Here is a 21,230-nt window from a genome sequence, read left to right as displayed (position 1 = left end):
ATAATCGAAATAGGATAGGCCTTCGAAATGTATTTATTACAATTTAATATCATATATATGATATTTAATACTTTACATATATAAGTATATGATTTTAATTTTAAAAATCGAAAAAAACCATAAATTTACAAGTGGATAATATTTATTTCAAAAATACCACAAAATAACAAGTATCAAAACTCATGAGAGATTGACATGTAGCAAAAAAAACCTTTATTTATTAAGAATGATTAATTTCTTTTATTTATTTAAATTTAAAAGATAAAAAATATTTTTATTATAATAATTAATTATTATTTTTTATTTTTTTATAAATTCGAAGTTTGTAAATATTTTGATTTTTATATTTAATTTTTTTATTATTATTAAAACCTAATATCCCACATGTTCCATCATCCCTCTCTTCTATAGGGTCTCAAAATTAGTTTGATTTGCAAATTCTTTTTGATTTCCGTATTTTCGCACCATTCCCACATGTTCCATCATCCCTCTGTTCTATAGGGTCTCATCTTTGTTCACCAAATAGTTAAACACCTATGTAATCTAACGAATTTTGGGCATGAAAAAAACATTTTTATATCGCTTTCCTACGTAGCCTAAAAATCTCCACTAAATCGACACTAAAAGGGTGATCAGCATTCCATTTTGGTGCAACTTTAATCATCCGGCAAGGAATGTGATGGCTCGCAAACATCGTTGTCGAACCCAAGCTACCTTGAGTCAAATGTATGTATTGCCTTCTGTACTCTGTTATCTTTAAATTTATCATGTCCCAACAATCTTTTTCAGTTCTTTTGTGGATGACTGTTCTACCTGAACAAGTTAACGTGTGGTAGGTTTACATGCGTGTATTAACTGTTTGATAAAATGCCAGAATGAAGCCTTTCTTTCAGGAGAACTCCAAGTTAACTTGTTAACCTGGTGGGTCTTACGGGTTGAGTTTACCCTTTTTCTAGAAACTTCACTTCCCCAAACTTATGTTAGAAATGTATATACATTGATAAATCATTCAAGTCTTTCTGTAGTTCAATTGTTTCTACAATACTGAAAGTATAGTCAAAGTCTTCTCGGAGTCAACTATGTGAATTTTCATTTCAGTATTCCCTTTTTCCTAAAATGACCCCCTCTCTTTCTTCCTACAGCCACAACTTTAGGATAAAAAAACAGCTTTTGACTGGTTACACAAAGACTATTCCCCTTGTCCCTACCCCAAAACAAATAACTTCAGAATCATCATGTCGAAGAATTTCTTGAAGTGGAGTTTTCGGTTTTAGTTTGTTCATTTTATTTGTGAATTTGTCTTGAAAGCTAGCGTTCTGTGTTTGAAGTTTTTGGCATTTTATATTTCTTGATTTTGTTCAATAACTGATGATGAAACTAGGCTTTTAACCAGCCAGAAATGGATAGAATCCTCCCTGTGATCCTGTATTTATTTATTTTGGGGTTCCATAAAAGGGTTTATGGGAATGCTGAAGGTATGTGCTTTTTTTTTTTTTTTTTCATGATTCTTGATTGCTTCCTTGATTCACGATGTTTTATACTCGTAAATTAAATCCTCATTAATTTGATGTTTCAAAGAAGAGACCATAATCAAAATTCATATATGTAAAACAGTTGATGCATTGAATAGCCTAAAATCAAAGTTAAATGATCCGAAGAATGTTTTGCAAAGTTGGGATTCGGCCCTTCCCACCCCATGTACTTGGTTTCATGTCACTTGCGACCCTGGGAATAAAGTTACTCGAGTGTAAGCTCATCAAACCTCTTTAATCAATATTTAATATTCCCTTTATTCTTTTATTCCATTTTCTACTCTTGCAAATAAATTTCTGTTTTGGTGTTTGTCACACACACACACAGTGATCTTGGAAATGCGGACTTGTCAGGTCCACTGGTTCCGGAGCTTGGTCAACTTAAAAATTTACAGTACTTGTAGGTCAATAGTGTATATTCATTTTCCTTAATTATTAATCATTTTATTTATGATTTTAAACTTACTAATTAATATATGGTCTGGTGATATTAGGGAGCTTTATAGTAATAACATCACTGGAAAAATTCCTGATGAACTTGGGAAGTTAAGACAGTTAGTGAGTTTGGATCTTTATCTTAACCAGTTAGAAGGTGGCATTCCCAACACATTGGGCAACCTTCAGAAACTTCGTTATCTGTATGTATGATTTTATATCATTTAGATTCCTTTTTTTTTTTTTTTTTTATGAAATTAAAAAAGCTTGATCCATTTTACTTCATCTTTTGTTAGTTTGATTGTCTCAAGAATCAAAGTGTTGTTTCTGTGTTTTTGTGCAAGGATAGTCGTCTGAATAACAACGGTTTGATGGGAACTATTCCAAATTCTTTAACTACTATAGACAAACTAGAAATTCTGTAAGTATATAAATATATCATTCAATTATGATTTACAGTTATTGAAACAAAGCTAAAATTGTTTGTTTTTTTATTATATGTCACAGTGATCTATCCAACAACTTTTTGAATGGAGCTGTCCCTTACAATGGCTCATTTTCGCGATTCACAACTATTAGGTCTAAATGCTGTTAGTTACATGATTCTTGAAATTATGCCATGAATTCAAGATATAATAATGATATATCATGATTTTGCAAACTTGTGTTCTTTCAGTTTTTTCAATAATCCCAACTTGACATTTGCGAATGATACAACACCGAATGTGACACTGACACCTCCTTCAGGTATTTTCGTTCATTATCATTGTTTTTAAAAAAGTTGAAAAACTTAAATAAATTTATTTTACTTTATATAATACTTTGATAGCACTAATGTGACATCTTTGTCTGGTTTCTTTTCCAAGTAAAATGACTATATTACCCCTGTTTGATTACATTCCTTGTAATTGTATTTCATGTAAATTTCAGTCCGCAAAGACAACACATTAGCGATTGCCGGAGGAGTTGCTGTCGGAGCTGCTATCTTTATTGCAGTTCCGTTGATTGCACTTGCTTGGTGGCGGCGTAGACACCCACAAGATCATTTCTCTGATGTAGCAGGTGATCACTAAAGTTAATAGATTTAATTATCACCTGATTTCGGTTCCTAACAAATTAAAAATAATTCAGTCTTCTTGTAAAATAAAATATCAAAATCTGAACTAATGTGCACAACATTACAAACTATAGGGACCAAAAGTATAAGTCACTCATTTCTTGTAACTTAAAAACTACATGGACCACAAGTGTAATTTCGGAAAATTAAAACTACAGGGACCAGTAATGTAATTTATTCAAACTAAAAATGTCAGGGAGTAATTCCATATAGTTAAAACTATAGGGTCTAAAAGTATCTTTTTCTTATTTCGTTCTTGCAAATTAAAAACTAAACAGACCAAAAGTGTAATTTCAGAAAATTAATACTACAGGGACCAGAAATGTAATTCGTGCAAACTAAAAATTTGAAGGACCAAATATGTAATTCCGAGAAATTAAAACTACAAAGACCAAAAATGTAATTCCACAAAAATAGAACTATAGGGACCAAAAGTATATTTTTCTTGCAAATTAAAAACTACACGGACCAAAAGTGTAATTTCAGAAAATTAATACTACACGGACCAGTGTAATTCGTGCAAACTAAAAACTTGAAGGACCAAATATGTAATTCCGAGAAATTAAAACTATAGGGACCAAAAGTATTTTTTTTCTTCTTTCCTTCTTGCAAATTAAAAAGTACACAGACCAAAAGTGTAATTTCAGAAAATAAAAACTATAAGGACCAAAAATGTAGTTCCGAGAAGTATCTTTTTCTTATTTCCTCCTTGCAAATTAAAAACTACAAGGGCCAAAAGTGTAATTCCAGAAAATTAAAACTACAAGGACCGGAAATGTAGTTCATGCAAACTAAAATCTACAAGGACCAAAAATGTAATTCGGAAAAAGTTAAACATACAGGGACCAAAAGTGTCGTTTGATTATTTTCAGCAAAATAAAAGGTATATAGAATGAATGTCTGGTTTGATTTTTTTTTTTAGCTGGAGAGGATCCGGAAGTTCATCAATTAGGGCAACTGAAGAGGTTTTCTCTACGTGAGCTACAAGTTGCAACGGATGATTTTAGCGACAAAAACATTCTCGGGAAAGGTGCATTTGGTAAAGTTTATAAAGGAAGGTTAGTTGATGGGTCTTTGGTGGCTGTGAAAAGACTGCTGGATCGTGTTCCAGGTGGCGAGTTGCAGTTTCAGACGGAGGTTGAGTTGATAAGTATGGCAGTTCACCGGAATCTACTAAGGCTTCAAGGTTTTTGCATGACACCAACCGAACGTTTGCTTGTTTATCCATTCATGGTCAATGGAAGCGTTGCATCATGTCTAAAAGGTAAGAAATTAAGAAGATCCACTTTGACTTTTTAAGTCAAATACATGACTTTTTAGCTAATTGACAAGTTACTGTATAGATCGACCCGATACAAAACCCGCACTCGATTGGCCAACAAGGAAACGGATCGCACTCGGGTCCGCACGTGGCCTCGCGTATTTACACGATGACTGCGACCCAAAAATCATTCACCGTGATGTAAAAGCTGCAAACATTCTATTAGATGAGGAATTTGAAGCAATAGTTGGAGATTTTGGGTTAGCAAAACTCATGGACTACAAAGACACTCATGTCACAACTGGTGTTCGTGGTACAATCGGACATATAGCCCCGGAGTATATATCCACGGGCAGATCTTCGGAAAAAACGGATGTTTTTGGATATGGTGTGATGCTTTTAGAGCTTATTACTGGGCAACGGGCGTATGATCTTGCACGACTTGCTAATGATGATGAGGTGATGTTGCTTGATTGGGTGAAAGGGCTTTTGGAAGATAGGAAGTTGGAGGTGCTTGTGGATCCGGATTTAGGAGGTGATTTGTTGAATGGAGTTGAGGAGGTGATACGGGTAGCGCTATTGTGCACACGGGCGACACCGTGGGAGAGACCGAAGATGTTTGAAGTGGTTAAGATGCTTGAAGGTGATGACGGGTTGGCGGAGAGGTGGGAGGAGTGGAAGAAAGAGGCGATTCCAAAGAAAGAGGATAGTCAGATACAACAGATTCGGGTTGAGTTTGATTCGGGTTTTAACCCTAGTAATGATCACTTGTCTGGTCCTAGATAATCGACCGTTTGTCCCTTTTTTTGTTGTAAATCTTAGGAGTCTTGAGTTTATGTAGTATTGGGGAATTTTCAAAATACATACAAAAACGCTTGGTCATTTTGTGTATAAGAAAAAGTTTATTTTGTTGTATAAAAAAATTTGGCTGGGTTATTATTATTATTATTATTATTATTATTATTATTATTTTTTATCTTTTTAGATCTTGTACACACGAAAAAGCAGAATTTCTTTTTACTAGTTAACTAAAAGTTCTACGTTTGTATATATTGTCCATATTTCTTCCTTATTTAAGGAATTGTGTTTGTCCGTTGTATGTATATGTTCATGTTATCAATAAAAAGGGTGCGGGGATTTATCCTCGCTAGTTCATGTTATCAATAAATGGTATATCGTCCTCCATATAAGTAATGTCTTCAAATCTTAAGGGAAAAGACCACTACTCCTAACTCTAGATCATGTGTTGGATAATCAGTCTCATAATGCTTCAATTGTCTTGAGGCATAAGTGATTACTCGACCTCGTTGCACGATAACAACTCCAAAACCTATGATTGATGCATCACAATAAACCACCATATCATTCACACCTTCAGGAAGGGTAAATATTGGTGCTTCACATAACTTCTTTCTTAGTATCTCGAATGCTGACTGTTGCTTCGGATCCCAACTAAAAGCAACACCCTTATTCGTCAAACAAGTCATTGGTATTGCAACCTTTGAGAATTCTTGGATAAATATATTAGATTAGGTGTCTAAGCTCATAACTATAATTAGTAGAAATTTGAATTGATAGTAGCACAATACTTTTGGATTACCCTCAAACCTAACATTTAAATAGGATAGCTTATATATATATATATATATATATATATATATATATATATATATATATATATATATATATATATATAGAGAGAGAGAGAGAGAGAGAGAAAGAGAGAGAGAGAGAGAGAGAGAGAGAGATTGATTAAATGATTTATTAATTTAATATATGGTTAATAAATTAATTAGAAATCAAAAGAAATAATTTGTTAATGTATTATGGGAATAATATATTAATTGGAAATAGTATTATTTAATTAATAATTAATCAAAAATTGATTTGAATTAATTGGGTTAATTAAAAGTAGAAGGACTAAAGGTGACAAAGTTCAATAGTTGAACATTAAACAATTGTAGAACCTCCCATAGAGGGGACGAATTCTAGAAGCCTTCTAGGATTTCCTTGGGCTCTAAGGGTGCCTTGGATGCGTTATGGAGGAAGTAAAGGGATTAGGGTTATCTTGGAGATACATGCCTTATCCAACACCTTCGTATCACCTATATAACCCCCTTTTGGGGTTGAATTTCATCCATGCTTACATTCCTAAGAGGAATTCCGAATTTTGCACTCTCTCTCCTCAAGCTCCTTGTTTGCTAGGGTTTGGGTGTGAACCATTAGAGGCACGACACTTATGGTGCTAGCTGCCAAAGGTTTTTCAAGTAAGGATTCAAGATTGTTTGCAATAACAATCTTTAAGGTTAGTTTTCTTATCTTATGAATTAGTTTGTTCATATGAAATTTTTGTAGATTAGCCACTCTTAGTATATTGATGTATGTGAAAGACATATATCAAACTAGGTTACATGCGCCCTAATTATTTGAATTGTTTGAATAAATTTCCGCTTAGTGTGCATTGTAGATGTAAACCCAAAAACCCATCAGTGGTATCAAAGCCTAGGGTATTTTTTCATGTATTCTCACATTGGTGAATCGATCAAAGAAACATGTTTTGGATTTGTCGCAGCTCACGTCGTGAGCTTGCATGCTCATGTCGTGAGCCCAGGCCAGACCCGAAAAATCGGGTTCTAATATGCCTTAACAGCTTTTATGTGATAAATCATTGCCATATTTTATCCCCAAATCTAATTTTGGTGTATCTAGCATGATAAATTAAAAGCGTAGAAGTTAGGAGATTCGCATTTGACTTGATTAATAGTTTTGTGGTTAATATGATTGATTTTTAAGTGTTTAAATAATTAACTTAAATATTAATGGAACTTAATAATTAATGTCAAATAATTTATAGACTATTATAAACATGGTATTTTGAAAAGTTTAAAATACATCGTTACATATCTTATTAGTAATTTAATTAAGTAATTAACTAAAAGATATTTAATAAATCCATAAAAGGTTTAAATATTACCTGTATTTTTGGGATATTGCAATGCTAAAAGTCAACGACTAATTTTGACTTTAGCCTACCTCCATGTTGTGGCCTTCCTTGGCCACATCGTGGTCCTCATACGATCAACCAGACGAGAATTTCCTAGTCACCACACCGTGACGACCTATAGCCACACCGTGGGTGTTAAGATTCCCAAGAACTTCATGGATTAACCTGTTTCCTTTGATTCCAAGAGCTCCAAAGCTCAGATCTGGTCCACTCTATGGTCTAAATGGATAAAGTTCCCAACTTTATCTATTAAGACACCCAAAGAGATCAAGATCTCAAACCCTAGGTCCAAATAAAGACATAATCCATAATGCCTTAACCATTAAGCCCTAAATCTGAAAAATTCCTTAACCCAACCACTCTAGAAGGGTTTATAATACCAGATCTATGATAATTGTGGAAGCTTTATAGACATGTATGTCCAATACATGTCTAGAACCCATTTTAGGTCAAAATGAGCTCTAAAGACCAAAACTCAAGCAAATGACAAGAACATCTACCAAAGGCTAGATCTACAACATATGAAGCTCTTGGGACTCAGGAGAGTCATAAATTTGCCAACGATATGAGTTCCTTCCTTCCAAACTTGCTCAAAGATGAAGAATATGAGACAATATTCAAGATCTAACCACTTTAAGCTATAAAGCAAGGAACTTGGAAACTTACAAAGGTCTAGAGATACCCAAAAGAGATCTTAAGTTAAGCAAAGAAGCTCCACAATCCTTTCTAATGCCTCTTCTTTCTTCACAAGTAACCAAAGTCACCAAAATGGACTCACAACTCACAATGAGGAATTAGGGTTTGGGTTTCTGAAACTTGAGGGTGATGGAGGCTAATAAGGAACCCTAAAAATGAATTAGAGGGGTTTAAATACGAAGGAAACCCTAAAAGAGTCATGGGCTTGGGCTAGAACAACTACCACACCATGGAAACCTTTGGTCATGCTGTGCCAATCCAATAACATATGTGATCCATTAAACAATTGTCATGTCGTGGCCCTCCTTGGCCACGTCGTGGCACATGATTTCCTCTAAAACGTCATATTTGGTCCCTGATAAAAGTAACCTTAACCAATCTAGAACACGAATGTTACATCAAAATTATGCACAATCAATAGAAAACTAAGGCTCTGATACCACTGATGAGTTTTCTAGGTAATACAAAAAATTCATGTGGCAGAAAAACACTTAAACCCTTAAGTTAACATACAACCTAGAAATGATCTATGTTTTCTCTATTGATAGTAATAAACTACGAATATCAAGAAACCTTACTTTAATCAAAATTACAAGAAGGAATAGAGTAATATACCTTTTGATTAATATAACAATTAATCAATAAAATCTTCCTTTGAGTTCTTGGAAAGCAAGCACCAAAAGTTTGGATGCATCAAATGGCTTGTACCCAAAACCCTAGCAACTAGAAGACTTGAGGAGAGGGGAGACTTAGAGAAAATTTCCTCTCTTGTTGGCTTAGGAAGAGTGGACGAAAACTAGAGACCCCAGGATCCTATTTTTAGATGATAAGGAAGCCTTGGATAACCTTAATTTGAATATAATAATAATATCTTGAATTAGGTAATTATCCAACTCCTTAATTATCCAATAAGTTTAATCTAGAAACCCTAAAACACATAGCCAAAACTGGCCATGCTAAGAGGGTTCTAGACACCCTACTTTGCTCAACTATTGAACAATTACAACTTAGTCCATGAACTTCCATTTAATTATAATTAACTCGAAACTAATTCCAATTAATTTTTGATTAATTTTGAATTAATTATAACTATTTCTAATTAATATATGAATCATATAATATATTAATAAATAATTTATTATTAATTTATTAATCATATAATAAATTAACAAAACAACCTATTTGTAACGTCATAAATTTCAAAACCAATTTTTTCATTTTTACAATCATCAAAACATCGAGTAATACATTTAGGTTCCAATGTAACAATTTAGTCACAACCGATTACATAACAAAGATCACAAAATGGTTTCCCCGAGTGTGTGTACGATCACGCCGGCGCCTTCCCACAGTCCTCGCTAGTACCTGAAACACATAACACAACAATTGTAAGCATAAATGCTTAGTGAGTTCCCCAAAATACAACCTACGCACATACGCCTTTCCAGGCCCTGACCTTCCGGTCCATGTGTCTCAGGGGACTTCCATCCCGCCTGGGTAAGCCTTCCGGTCCTACCCACGTCAACCTTACGGTCCATATTACCACGCCTTCCGGCCCATAACATATTGCCTTCCGGCCCATATCAAGCATATCATACATGGCACATATAACGAATAACTTATTACACATAAGGCATATATCTCATATCATATTCGACCTTCCGGTCACACAGTCAAACCCTTCCGGGTACAGTATAGTGAGAAGACTCACCTCGTATGTCTCGATAACTCGTGAACCCTGGAAATCACTCGTGCTCGAACCCTCGAGCTGTAATCCTCCTATGACATCATGAATCTATAATTATTACTTGTACCACTAAGGTTGACCATCCTTATCAAGTCGACACTGGTCGACTTGGTTAACAGTCTTTGGTCAAATTGACCGGACTCGGAGAGTGCACTATAGTGACTCGGCGAGTTTACGCGTTTTCTCCAACTGGCAAGGATTTTCCCTTTGACTCGTCGAGTACTCCCCTGACTCGATGAGTTCCACCTGGGCATGAATCACGGGGCCACCGCGACTCAACTCGCCGAGTCGCAAGGACAACTCGGCGAGTCCCAACTCGACTCAGTCCACCTGTCACAACCTTTCTAACTCTCCGTGACTCACTGAGTCACCCACAACTCGGCAGGACTACACACTGGGTGGTCACAAGGACAATCTTCAAGCGACTCGTCGAGTCTATTCTTCAGACTCGGCAAGTCCATGCCATACATCAGCTAAAACTGGCTTTTACGGTCAGATCCGTTCCATACACACATAGATCTGGCCTTCCCAAGCTCATTTGTCACGTAAAGTCTCAGTCTTGGTCGCCATGCAATGCATACAAGCCTCATTTTGGAGAAATAACCTCTAATATGGCAACCCTAGCTTCCAACTCAAAAGAATGGACATAAAGCTTGTCATTTGGGGCCTTCTGGACCTGCTAAGGTCCAGATCTAGGTTCCATACCTCCATGGGACCTTTCATACTTCCAATTCAAGCCAAATAAGGCAAGAAGAAACCCTAGATTTGACACATCAACCAAAATACGAAGTTTAGCTCTGAAAGTTACCTCAAGAAGGTTCCCTTGATGAAATAGAAGTAGATCCAAGCTCCCCAACTCTTCAAGCTTGATCTTCTCCTTCCTTCTTGCAAAAATCACACAAAATGATGAACAAATAGCCTCTATCTCACTCACAAAGTCTCTCAGCCGTTTGGGTGCACTCAGGGCTCAAGGTGGCCGCAAATGAAGGCCATAAGGTCCTTTAAATAGGGCTTAGGACCGGGAAATTAGGGTTTCATTAAACAGCGCGGACTCGCCGAGTCCGGACGCGAACCTCCGTCCAAAACCGCGACCCAACTCGACGATTTCGACCTCCAACTCGCAGAGTCCCCTCACAGAATACCAAAAATATGAAAGTAAAGATACCTGGGGATCCGGGCTGTTACAATTCTCCCCCACTAGAACAAGACTTCGCCCTCGAAGTCCCGCTAGGCAAATAGCTCTGGATGCTGCTCAAGCATCTCACGTTCCGGCTCCCAGGCTACTGGTCTCTCAGCATAATTCAGGCTCGCATCCACCTGAATATCCCCTAATGGAACCACCGCCGATTCGTCGGCTATACACTTTCTCAACTGCGACACATGGAAAGTGTCGTGAATCTGCCCCAACTATGCTGGCAAGTCTAAACGGTAGGTTACCCGGCCCACCCTCGCGATCACACGGAAAGGACCAATATATCGGGGCCCCAACTTGCCCCTCTTCCTGAATCGAATCAGCCCTTTCCAAGGAAAGACCTTCAGGAGTACAAGATCACCAACCTGAAACTCAAGCTCGGACTGGCGTTTGTCTGCATAACTCTTCTGTCGGCTCTGAGCGGTCAACAACCTCTGCCTGACCAGCTGAATCTGCTCGGTCGTCTGAAGTACGATCTCCGTGCTACCCATAACCTGCTGTCCTACCTCACCCCAACAGATGGGGGTGCGACACCTCCGCCCATACAACAGCTCAAAGGGTGGCATACCAATGCTCGAATGATGGTTGTTGTTATATGAGAACTCTGCTAAAGGTAGATAGGTGTCCCAGCTTCCTCCGAAATCCAACACACATGCCCGAAGCATGTCCTCGAGCGTCTGAATCATCCGCTCGCTCTGACCGTCTGTCTGGGGATGATATGCAGTACTGAAATGTAACCTAGTACCCAACTCCTCATGAAACTTCTTCCAGAACCTGGAAGTGAAACGCACGTCACGATCCGAAATAATCGAGATCGGCACTCCATGTCGTGATACTACCTCCCTCACATATAACTCGACCAAATTCTCCGCAGAAGAGCTCTCGCTGATGGCTAGAAAATGAGCGCTCTTCGTCAGCCTATCCATGATCACCCAAATCGCATCGACTCCCCTCGCCGTCCGCGGTAACTTGGTGATGAAATCCATAGTGATTTGTTCCCACTTCCATTCGGGAATCTCTAGCGGTTGCAGCTTACCGTGCGGTCGCTGGTGCTCGGCCTTGACCTGCCGACAAGTCAAGCACCTCTCGACATCCCTTTTCATACAGGGCCACCAGTAGTCCTTCCTGAGATCCAAATACATTTTCGTAGCACCGGGATGAATCGAGAATTTTGATCGATGTGCTTCCTCCATCAAAATTGTACGCGCACCGCCCACAAACGGTACCCATATCTGACCCTGAATAGTCATAAGTCCTCGACCATCCGTGACGAATCCTGATACCTGACCTACAACCCGCTCCTTCTTCTGATGTTCTGGCTTCGCAGCCTCTACCTAAGCTCCTCGAATAATATCCAAAATCGGGGTCAATACCGTCAATCTCGTACAAATATCTCGGATTGGGGCGCTATCCGCCCTACGGCTCAACGTGTCGGCTACCACATTAGCCTTGCCCGGGTGGTACAGGATCTCACAATTGTAATCGTTCACCACATCTAACCACCTCCTCTGTCGCATATTCAGATTTGGCTGATCCATCAAGTACTTCAAGCTCTTATGGTCCGTGTATATCATACACCGAACCCCATACAAATAGTGTCGCCAGATCTTGAGGGCAAACACCACAGCCCCCAATTCCAGGCCGTGGGTGGGATATCTCGACTCATGAGGCTTCAAATGCCTAGAAGCGTACGCTATCACATGACCCCTCTGCATAAGCACCGCCCCCAAACCCGATATAGAGGCATCACAGTACACCACAAAATCCTCCATCCCTTCTGGGAGTGCAAGCACCGGAGCCTCGCACAATTTCTGACGAAGCGTCTCGAATGAGGACTGCTGCTCCGGTCCCCATGAAAACGTAACACCCTTTCGGGTCATCCTAGTAAGTGGCACAACGATCTTGGAGAAATCCTTGATAAACCTACGATAATATCCAGCCAAACCCAGAAAACTCCTAATCTCGGTGGGCGATCTCGGCACCTCCCACCTCAACACCGCCTCAATCTTGGCCGGGTCGACCAATATCCATTTCTGGTTAACAAGATGCCCGAGGAACTGGACCTCTCGTAACCAGAAATCACACTTAGAGAACTTAGCATACAGTCTTTCCGATCTCAAAACCCCAAGAATCTCCCTCAAATGTTCCTCATGTTGATCCCTAGTCCTCGAATACACCAAAATATCATCGATGAATACGATCACCGACCGATCCAGCATCGGTCGGCACACCCAGTTCATAAGATCCATGAACGCGGCCGGGGCATTGGTGAGCCCAAAAGGCATCACCACAAACTCATAATGTCCATAACGAGTCCTGAAAGCAGTCTTCTGGATATCTTCCTCTCGAACCCTCATCTGATGATACCCCGACCTCAAGTCAATCTTGGAAAACCAAGATGCCCCCTGCAACTGATCGAACAGATCGTCGATCCTAGGTAACGGATACCGGTTCTTAATCGTCAACTTGTTCAACTCCCGATAATCGATACACATCCAGTGTGAACCATCCTTTTTCTTGACGAACAAAATTGGCGCTCCCCAAGGTGAGCTACTCGGTCGAATGAATCCCTTTCCCAACAGCTCCTGAAGCTGCGAGGATAATTCCTGCATTTCTAGCGGAGCGAGACGATAAGGCGCCTTGGCGATGGGCGCCGCTCCCGGAACCAAATCGATACGAAACTCCACTTATCTCTCTGGAGGCACACCCGGTAACTCTTCGGGGAACACATCCGAAAACTTGCATACAACCGGGATGTCATCAATCGAATTGGGCCTCCCCGCGACCACTCGAGTATCCATCACATAGGCTATGAATCCATCACAGCCCTGCTGCAAACTCTGCCTTGCCCTGGCAGCCGAACAAAACGCCGACCCACACCGGGTCCCCTCGCCATAAACCGTGAGCACTCCCCCACTAGGGTCTCGAATCATCACCAGCTGTCTCTCACAGTCAATGACTGCTCCAAATTTACTCAACCAGTCCATGCCCACGATAACGCAGACATCCCCCATAGCTATAGGGACCAAGTCTATAGGAAACTCGCCACCAAAAATCTCGAGCACGCATCCTCGAATCACCTCAGTGGCTTATACCGCTTTCTCATTTGCTATAGCAACTCGTAGGGGTCGATTCATCACCTCCCGATCAATACCGATGTGCTGGATAAAAGCCAACGAAACAAAAGACCGACTCGCACCCGAGTTGAATAATACCAAAGCAGGCACATAATTCACAAGAAAAGTACCTACGCATATAATAATATAAGCACAATATCTCAGTATAAGTGTAAATACATGAAAGAATACATACCGGCTACGACATCAGGCGCCGCGCGAACCTCCTCCGCAGTCAACTGGAAAGCTCTCCCATGAGCCTTCGGAGCCTCGACCTTCACTGGCCGAACCTCGGGAACCCTGGCAGCAGGCGTAAATCCCTGGCGAAGCTAGGGGCACTCGGCCTTCCGATGGCCGGTCTGGTTGCAATGAAAGAAAACCATGAATCCCTTGGGGCAATCCCTAGCAATGTGCCCCTCCTTGCCACACTTGTAGCAAGCACCCGATCGACATGCCCCCTCGTGACCCTTGCCGCACTTTCCGCAAGTGCGGCCCTTTTGACCTCCGGATCTCGAATCGGTGGACTTGGTCTGTTTGGCTGCCGGCTGAGACTGAGCCGGCCGCCGATCCACCCGTTGAGACTCGGCCTCCTCCCTGGCCTGGGTCTCCAACTCGATCTCACGCTTCCTGGAATTCGCCTGAAGCTCAGCAAAAGTCTGATATGACGAGTTCGATATGAACTCCCGGATATCCCTCCTCAGCACTCCCAAATACCGACTCATCCGAGCCTGTTCCGTGGACACCTGCTCGAGGCAGAACATCGCCCTCTCATGAAACTTCCGTGTGATCACCGTAACAGAATCATTACCCTGCTTGAGGGTCAAGAACTCCTGAACCAACCATTCCCTCTCAACCGGGGGAACATACTCGTCTATGAACATATCAGTAAACCTCTCCCAAGTCACAGTTGAGACCTCTGCCAGAGTGAAGTTCGTCGTCACGAACTTCCACCAATCCTTTGTTGGATAAGGTGTCTAAGTCCATAACTATTTCTGGTATGTACTTGACCCGACCCGACATGGTCCATTTGGGTTGCATGGCACCATGCAATTGGATAGACTAAATGAGAGAAATAACACTTGGAGATTATTAATATATTATAAGTTCTAATATATTAATAATATTATTTGATTAGTTTGATCAATAATTAATTTAGAATTAATTAAGTGATCAAAAGAGAACTAATTAAATATATGGGTTGATTATGTAAATCATCCATATCTTGTATAGTGGGCTAAGAGGCTCCATGGATTATCAAGTTGGGTTCCACCCATAGGATGCTCCATGGATGCTCCATGGGAGTTACAAACCCATGGGTCATGGAAATGAAGAGTCATGACACATTAGGGTTTACATGGTGTAACCCTAGATGTGCCAACACTATATAAGAATCATAGTCTCCACCAAAATCGGCTACACTAAGGAAACAAGAGGGCTTGGCCGATTTCAAGAAGTGTGCATTCTCTCAAAAGTCTTTCCAAGAGCATTTGGTGTTGTGTGAAGCATTTGAGGCATCACAATTGGGGTGCTAGGCTCATAAGGTTTCAAGGAACATAAGCAACAACAAGGTAAGTTATTCTATCTATCATTCAAGTTAAAATTGTTCCCCATGTATGCTAGATAGGAATATAGCCTTGGAATTCAACTTTGCATGATAATTAGACAAACATAGATCCAAGGTTATTAGGGTTGCATGTACACTTAGGAAGTGTTAGAATGCTCAAAACCCAACATCCTTTGCTCCCAGGCGGAGCTAGTTCAAGGCGAACCGTACCCTCAGATGCTCCGGACATGAACAAGTGTAGAAGCATCCCTCGATATCAGCAATCCATCTTATCGCAGTGATCGGATCCTGCATCCCGTCAAACTCCGGTGGCTTCGTGTTGCTGAACTCCTAGAACAGCAACGAGTCACCTCCCTGTGGTCTGGCAGCGCCCACAGCTGCAGTAGCGGCAGCGGCGACGACCTCAGTCAACGCGGCGTACCACTCATCAAATGTCTCCATCAGCGTGGTCTTAATAGACCCAAACATCTCCGGAATCTCGGCTCGGATCGCTGCAGCTACCTCCTCATGAATCATCTGACGAAGCTCCTCGTCAGTCACACTACTCGTACCAAGTCTGTGTCGTGGTCCAACCATGATGTCTCTGAAATACAACATAAAAATATCAGAGACTCCATTGGGCATAATCGCACTCAATAACGCAGTCCTACTCAGTCTCCGATAACCAGGGATTCTTACTTGGGCTGCCTACTGACCCGGTGTCCTTAGTAGTACGAGCCCAATACTACCAATTACACCGCGTCAGTATTCACCCCAAGTCCTCCTCCCCAAACCCCGAATCCTGAGTACTCTATTCTTGTCATACACTAGTTACCCACTCGCTCTCAAGCACCTCATAGAAGCAGGTTTCCCTAGACTAAGGCATCACAAAATCAGGCCACTCTAGTCCTAATATGTATACCTAGTCTACTAGCATGTGTATCATATTATATCATATCTCATAACACATATTGTAAGAGTATTTTGGGGATATTACCGTTCGGGCGCTGGCTGACCGTACATACTCCTTTTTCTTTGGTTGTCTCAAAATCACTTATTAAATTTTATTGATTTATTAATTAAAATTTTCTCAAATCCCCGGTTTGAGTTCAGTTACGCCCGAAGGTGTACCCGAATCCCTCAAACCAAGGCTCTGATACCAACTTGTAACGTCATAAATTTCAAAAACAATTTTTTCATTTTTACAATCATCAAAACATCGAGTAATAACTTTAGGTTCCAATGTAACAATTTAGTCACGACCGATTACATAACAAAGATCACAAAATGGTTTCCCCGAGTGTGTGTACGATCACGCCGGCGCCTTCCCACGGTCCTCGCTAGTACCTGAAACACATAACACAATAACTGTAAGCATAAATGCTTAGTGAGTTCCCCAAAATACAACCTACGCACATACGCCTTTCCAGGCCCTGACCTTCCGGTCCATGTGTCTCAGGGGACTTCTGTCCCTCCTGGGTAAACCTTCCGGTCCTACCCACGTCAACCTTACGGTCCATATTACCACGCCTTCCGGCCCATATCAAGCATATCATACATGGCACATATAACGAATAACTTATTACACATAAGGCATATATCTCATATCATATTCGACCTTCCGGTCACACAGTCAAACCCTTCCGGGTACAGTATAGTGAGAAGAATCACCTCGTATGTCTCGATAACTCGTGAACCCTGGAAATCACTCATGCTCGAACCCCCGAGCTGTAATCCTCCTATGACATCATGAATCTATAGTTATTACTTGTACCACTAAGGTTGACCATCCTTATCAAGTCGACACTGGTCGACTTGGTCAACAGTCTTTGGTCAAATTTACCTGAGTCGGCAAGTGCACTATAGTGACTCGGCGAGTCTACGCGTTTTCTCCAACTCGCAAGGATTTTCCCTTTGACTCGTCGAGTACTCCCCTGACTCGACGAGTTCCACCTGGGCATGAATCACGGGGCCACCGCGACTCAACTCGCCGAGTCGCAAGGACAACTCGGCGAGTACCAACTCGACTCGGTCCACCTGTCACAACCTTTCTAACTCTCCGTGACTCACTGAGTCACCCACAACTCGGCAGGACTACAGACTGGGTGGTCACAAGGACAATCTTCAAGCGACTCGTCGAGTCTGTTCTTCAGACTCAACGAGTCCATGCCATGCATCAGCTAAAACTAGCTTTTGCAGTCAGATCCGTTCCATACACACATAGATCTGGCCTTCCCAAGCTCATTTGTCACGTAAAGTCTCAGTCTTGGTCGCCATGCAACGCATACAAGCCTCATTTTGGAGAAATAACCTCTAATATGGCAACCCTAGCTTCCAACTCAAAAGAATGGACATAAAGCTTGTCATTTGGGGCCTTCTGGACCTGCTAAGGTCCAGATCTAGGTTCCATACCTCCATGGGACCTTTCATACTTCCAATTCAAGCCAAATAAGGCAAGAAAAAACCCTAGATTTGACACATCAACCAAAATACGAAGTTTAGCTCTGAAAGTTACCTCAAGAAGGTTCCCTTGATGAAATAGAAGCAGATCCAAGCTCCCCAACTCTTCAAGCTTGATCTTCTCCTTCCTTCTTGCAAAAATCACACAAAATGATGAACAAATAGCCTCTATCTCACTCACAAAGTCTCTCAGCCGTTTGGGTGCACTTAGGGCTCAAGGTGGCCGCAAATGAAGGCCATATGGTCCTTTAAATAGGGCATAGAACCGGGAAATTAGGGTTTCATTAAACAGTGCGGACTCGCCGAGTCCATCCCTTGGACTCGCCGAGTCCGAACGCGAACCTCCATCCAAAACCGCGACCCGACTCGACGAGTTTGACCTCCAACTCACCGACTCCCCTCACAGAATACCAAAAATATGAAAGTAAAGATACCTGGGGATCCGGGCTGTTACACTATTTTCCCAAAAGTTATTCTATTTGGTTACAAGTTATGAGGGCAACTCAAAAAAGACATTACTTCTATTTCAAGAATATACTTAATCCATGACAAATCTTAGTGAACTTAATTAATTCCTTGACATCTTTGCTACTCGTATTTCCATTGGCCTGTTTATTTTTCAATAGAAATATGCCACTGAGATCCTTAAGCATGTTAATATGCTTCATTGCAATCCCTACTCGTACTCAATCCAAGTGCATTTAAAAACTTGACTCTACCTGTCCATGAAAAATCCCTTGTATTAGCTTGTAGAAAATAATGATTCCATGTACTTACCCATCAAGATTAACCCACATTGACCCCTATAATCTTGATGTCGATCCATTGCTCAAAGCAGTGCCAATTCTTCCTCTTGGATCAAGTTTTCTTCTTTATTGTTGTCTTTCCATTTAGAATATGCATAAGCAAAATGTATGAAATCTACACACTCATAATATCTAAACCCGGTTTTGTCAATTCGAACTATACCACTCCCACGTCATCTTTCTCATCTACTGAATCTTATTCTTCTACCTCTTCCTCGTCCCTATTGCTTATCTTCATGCTCACTACTCTTGGAAACCATTAATAAAACTCGCCCTTGCTCTTCCTCCTTTTCATCGTGGCTTTTGAGTCGTTCCTCAATCTCCCTATAGCTTCTTCAAACGACATGTTTTCAATTTCTGAATATTGCTCAATAGATTCAACAATTGGTATATACTGCTTTGGAACCAAATTTAAAAGTCCCTTAAAACGATTTCCATTTCAAGGTTTGAGTCGAGACTTTCAAACTTGGCCACTATACCACTTATCTTTCCTGAAAACCATGGTTGTAGAACTCGCTACTCGGTACATGTTCGGCCGACTACTAAGTAACGCGTACTCGGGAGTGCTCGTGGAATACTCAGATTCGGTAATTCATGTAGAAATATTTTTAGGGAATTATATATGTCAAAAATCAGGTTCAAACCAATTTGAGGCCCGGGGCAAAAGCAGAAAATGAGGCCTTTCAAATTTCAAAATTTAGTAATCGCATGTATAATAAAATGGTGATTGTAGAGACTAGTACACTAACACTTATTAGTTATTATTAAATTACATTTTATATATGTTATAAAATTTTTGACTTTATTAAAATCAATTTAAACGATGTTTTTCATATATGAACTTAATTGATTAATTATATCATAAATTAAAATAAGTAATATGTCTTGTAATGTTCATTGGCAACTATGATAATAAAATGCTTTCATATATGATCTTGTTCAATTTAAAGTTAAAAAAAAATATTAAATAAAACTTGTTAGTATTATATATATATATATATATATATATATATATATATATATATATATATATATATATATATATATATATAACAAAATTTATTTCGGGGCCCCAAGCCATGGCGAGGCACGAGGCCGTCGCCCAACTTGCCCACCCTATCAGGCCGGGCTTGGTCAAAATCATAAGTTAAAACCATTAGTTGATTGAAATATATAACAAAATTAAATATATGTGAATACACAAAAATTGAAAAACACATAATGGTCTCACTTCGTGAATAATTACTGAAAATTTAAGATATATATGTAGTAATAATCACATGTATGTGTGTCAAATAATATGTCATTAAGTATATTATACAGATTAATCACTAAGTTAGCCGAGTACTACAACGCGAATCTCTTTAGTAAGGGGCTGATTGGGGAGTACTCGGACTCTGTAACTCGCATCGGTAAGGCGTTGAGTAGGGAGTACTCGGCCGAGTAATCGACCAACTCACCAAGTTTTACAAGACTGCTGAAAACGCATTAATTGTCTCACCTTCTTTCATTTTTAGTACCTGCAATTCACTCCTTAATGTTTGCAACTACACTTTTGAATTTGATCGACTCCTAACTACTGAACCTGAATCAATTCCGATACATCTTTCGCATCTTGATGTTTGGCCACTTGTAAAAGGTTGTATTCCGGTATGTAACACCGTAAATTTTCAAAGCAAAATTTTCAATTAAAAATACATTTATCTCAATTATAAAATCGCAAAATGTCACACTGTCAATTCATCAAATCTCATATCCAAAAACTATATATACCAAAACTCTAGGATCCTCTCAATACATAGCTCTTTCTCTAGTGTGTACAAACAAACTGGTGCCTTCCCGCGATTCTGAGAAAAATCTGAAACACATAACACATAACACGGTAAGCACGAAGCTTAGTGAGTTCCTCAAAATACCACATACAACACATTAGCCACTCGAGGCTGTAACTCTATAAGACCATTTTACCCCTCCATGGTCTCCAATACTCATGTTGACCAAACCCTAAAGTCAACAGAAGTCAAACTCGAGTCAATGGTCGATGTTCGACACGAATCGTCGAGTGCACTCTTGCGACTCGTCGAGTTCCCTTGTTTCCTCAGAAGTCTCAAGAAAGTCCAGCTCAACTCATTGAGTTGACCCCAACTCGCCAGGTTATCGCACAATCAAACCCATCAGGACAAACCCTCACCGACTCGTCGAGTCGGCTCCTTGACTCGGCGATTCCATTCAGACTCATATCTCATTCAGTCGTTTTCAAGGCAGAGAACCTTCCCAAATTCTAGATCTGCTCTCCTAAGTCTCATCAATCACGTAAAGTC

At 40.1% G+C, this 21,230-nt stretch overlaps 1 protein-coding gene across 2 annotated transcripts; it reads left to right on the top strand.

Moving 5' to 3' along the window:
• Positions 1 to 474: 474 nt before the first annotated feature.
• On the top strand, positions 475 to 5,304 carry LOC145014873 (BRASSINOSTEROID INSENSITIVE 1-associated receptor kinase 1-like). 2 transcript variants are annotated; one of them, XM_078973314.1, is made up of 10 exons: positions 475 to 726; positions 1,615 to 1,747; positions 1,861 to 1,936; positions 2,027 to 2,170; positions 2,317 to 2,388; positions 2,475 to 2,546; positions 2,644 to 2,714; positions 2,898 to 3,029; positions 4,007 to 4,348; positions 4,428 to 5,304. In XM_078973314.1, exons 2-10 carry the CDS (start codon positions 1,648 to 1,650, stop codon positions 5,129 to 5,131), a joined length of 1,713 nt encoding a protein of 570 aa, XP_078829440.1. In that variant the 5' UTR covers positions 475 to 726; positions 1,615 to 1,647; the 3' UTR covers positions 5,132 to 5,304. The 2 variants fall into 2 exon arrangements, with proteins under 2 accessions (XP_078829440.1, XP_078829439.1); XM_078973313.1 differs by lacking the exon at positions 475 to 726 and adding an exon at positions 1,017 to 1,475 and having other exon boundaries at positions 1,861 to 1,932.
• The last annotated feature ends 15,926 nt before the right edge of the window (positions 5,305 to 21,230 follow it).

The sequence above is a fragment of the Lactuca saligna genome, chromosome 9 (genome assembly GCF_052625555.1).
Source record: "Lactuca saligna cultivar CGN05327 chromosome 9, ASM5262555v1, whole genome shotgun sequence".
NCBI lineage: Eukaryota > Viridiplantae > Streptophyta > Magnoliopsida > Asterales > Asteraceae > Lactuca > Lactuca saligna.
The sequence above is the reverse complement of the archived record's forward strand: the minus strand, read 5'-3'. Positions and strand labels throughout refer to the sequence as shown.

Coding starts and splice junctions, on each gene's coding strand:
- LOC145014873 (XM_078973313.1), top strand. CDS start 1,400: ATGGATAGAATCCTCCCTGTGATCCTGTATTTATTTATTTTGGGGTTC. Junction 2,547..2,643: donor TCGCGATTCACAACTATTAG/GTCTAAATGCTG, acceptor GTGTTCTTTCAG/TTTTTTCAATAATCCCAACT. Junction 4,349..4,427: donor CGTTGCATCATGTCTAAAAG/GTAAGAAATTAA, acceptor GTTACTGTATAG/ATCGACCCGATACAAAACCC.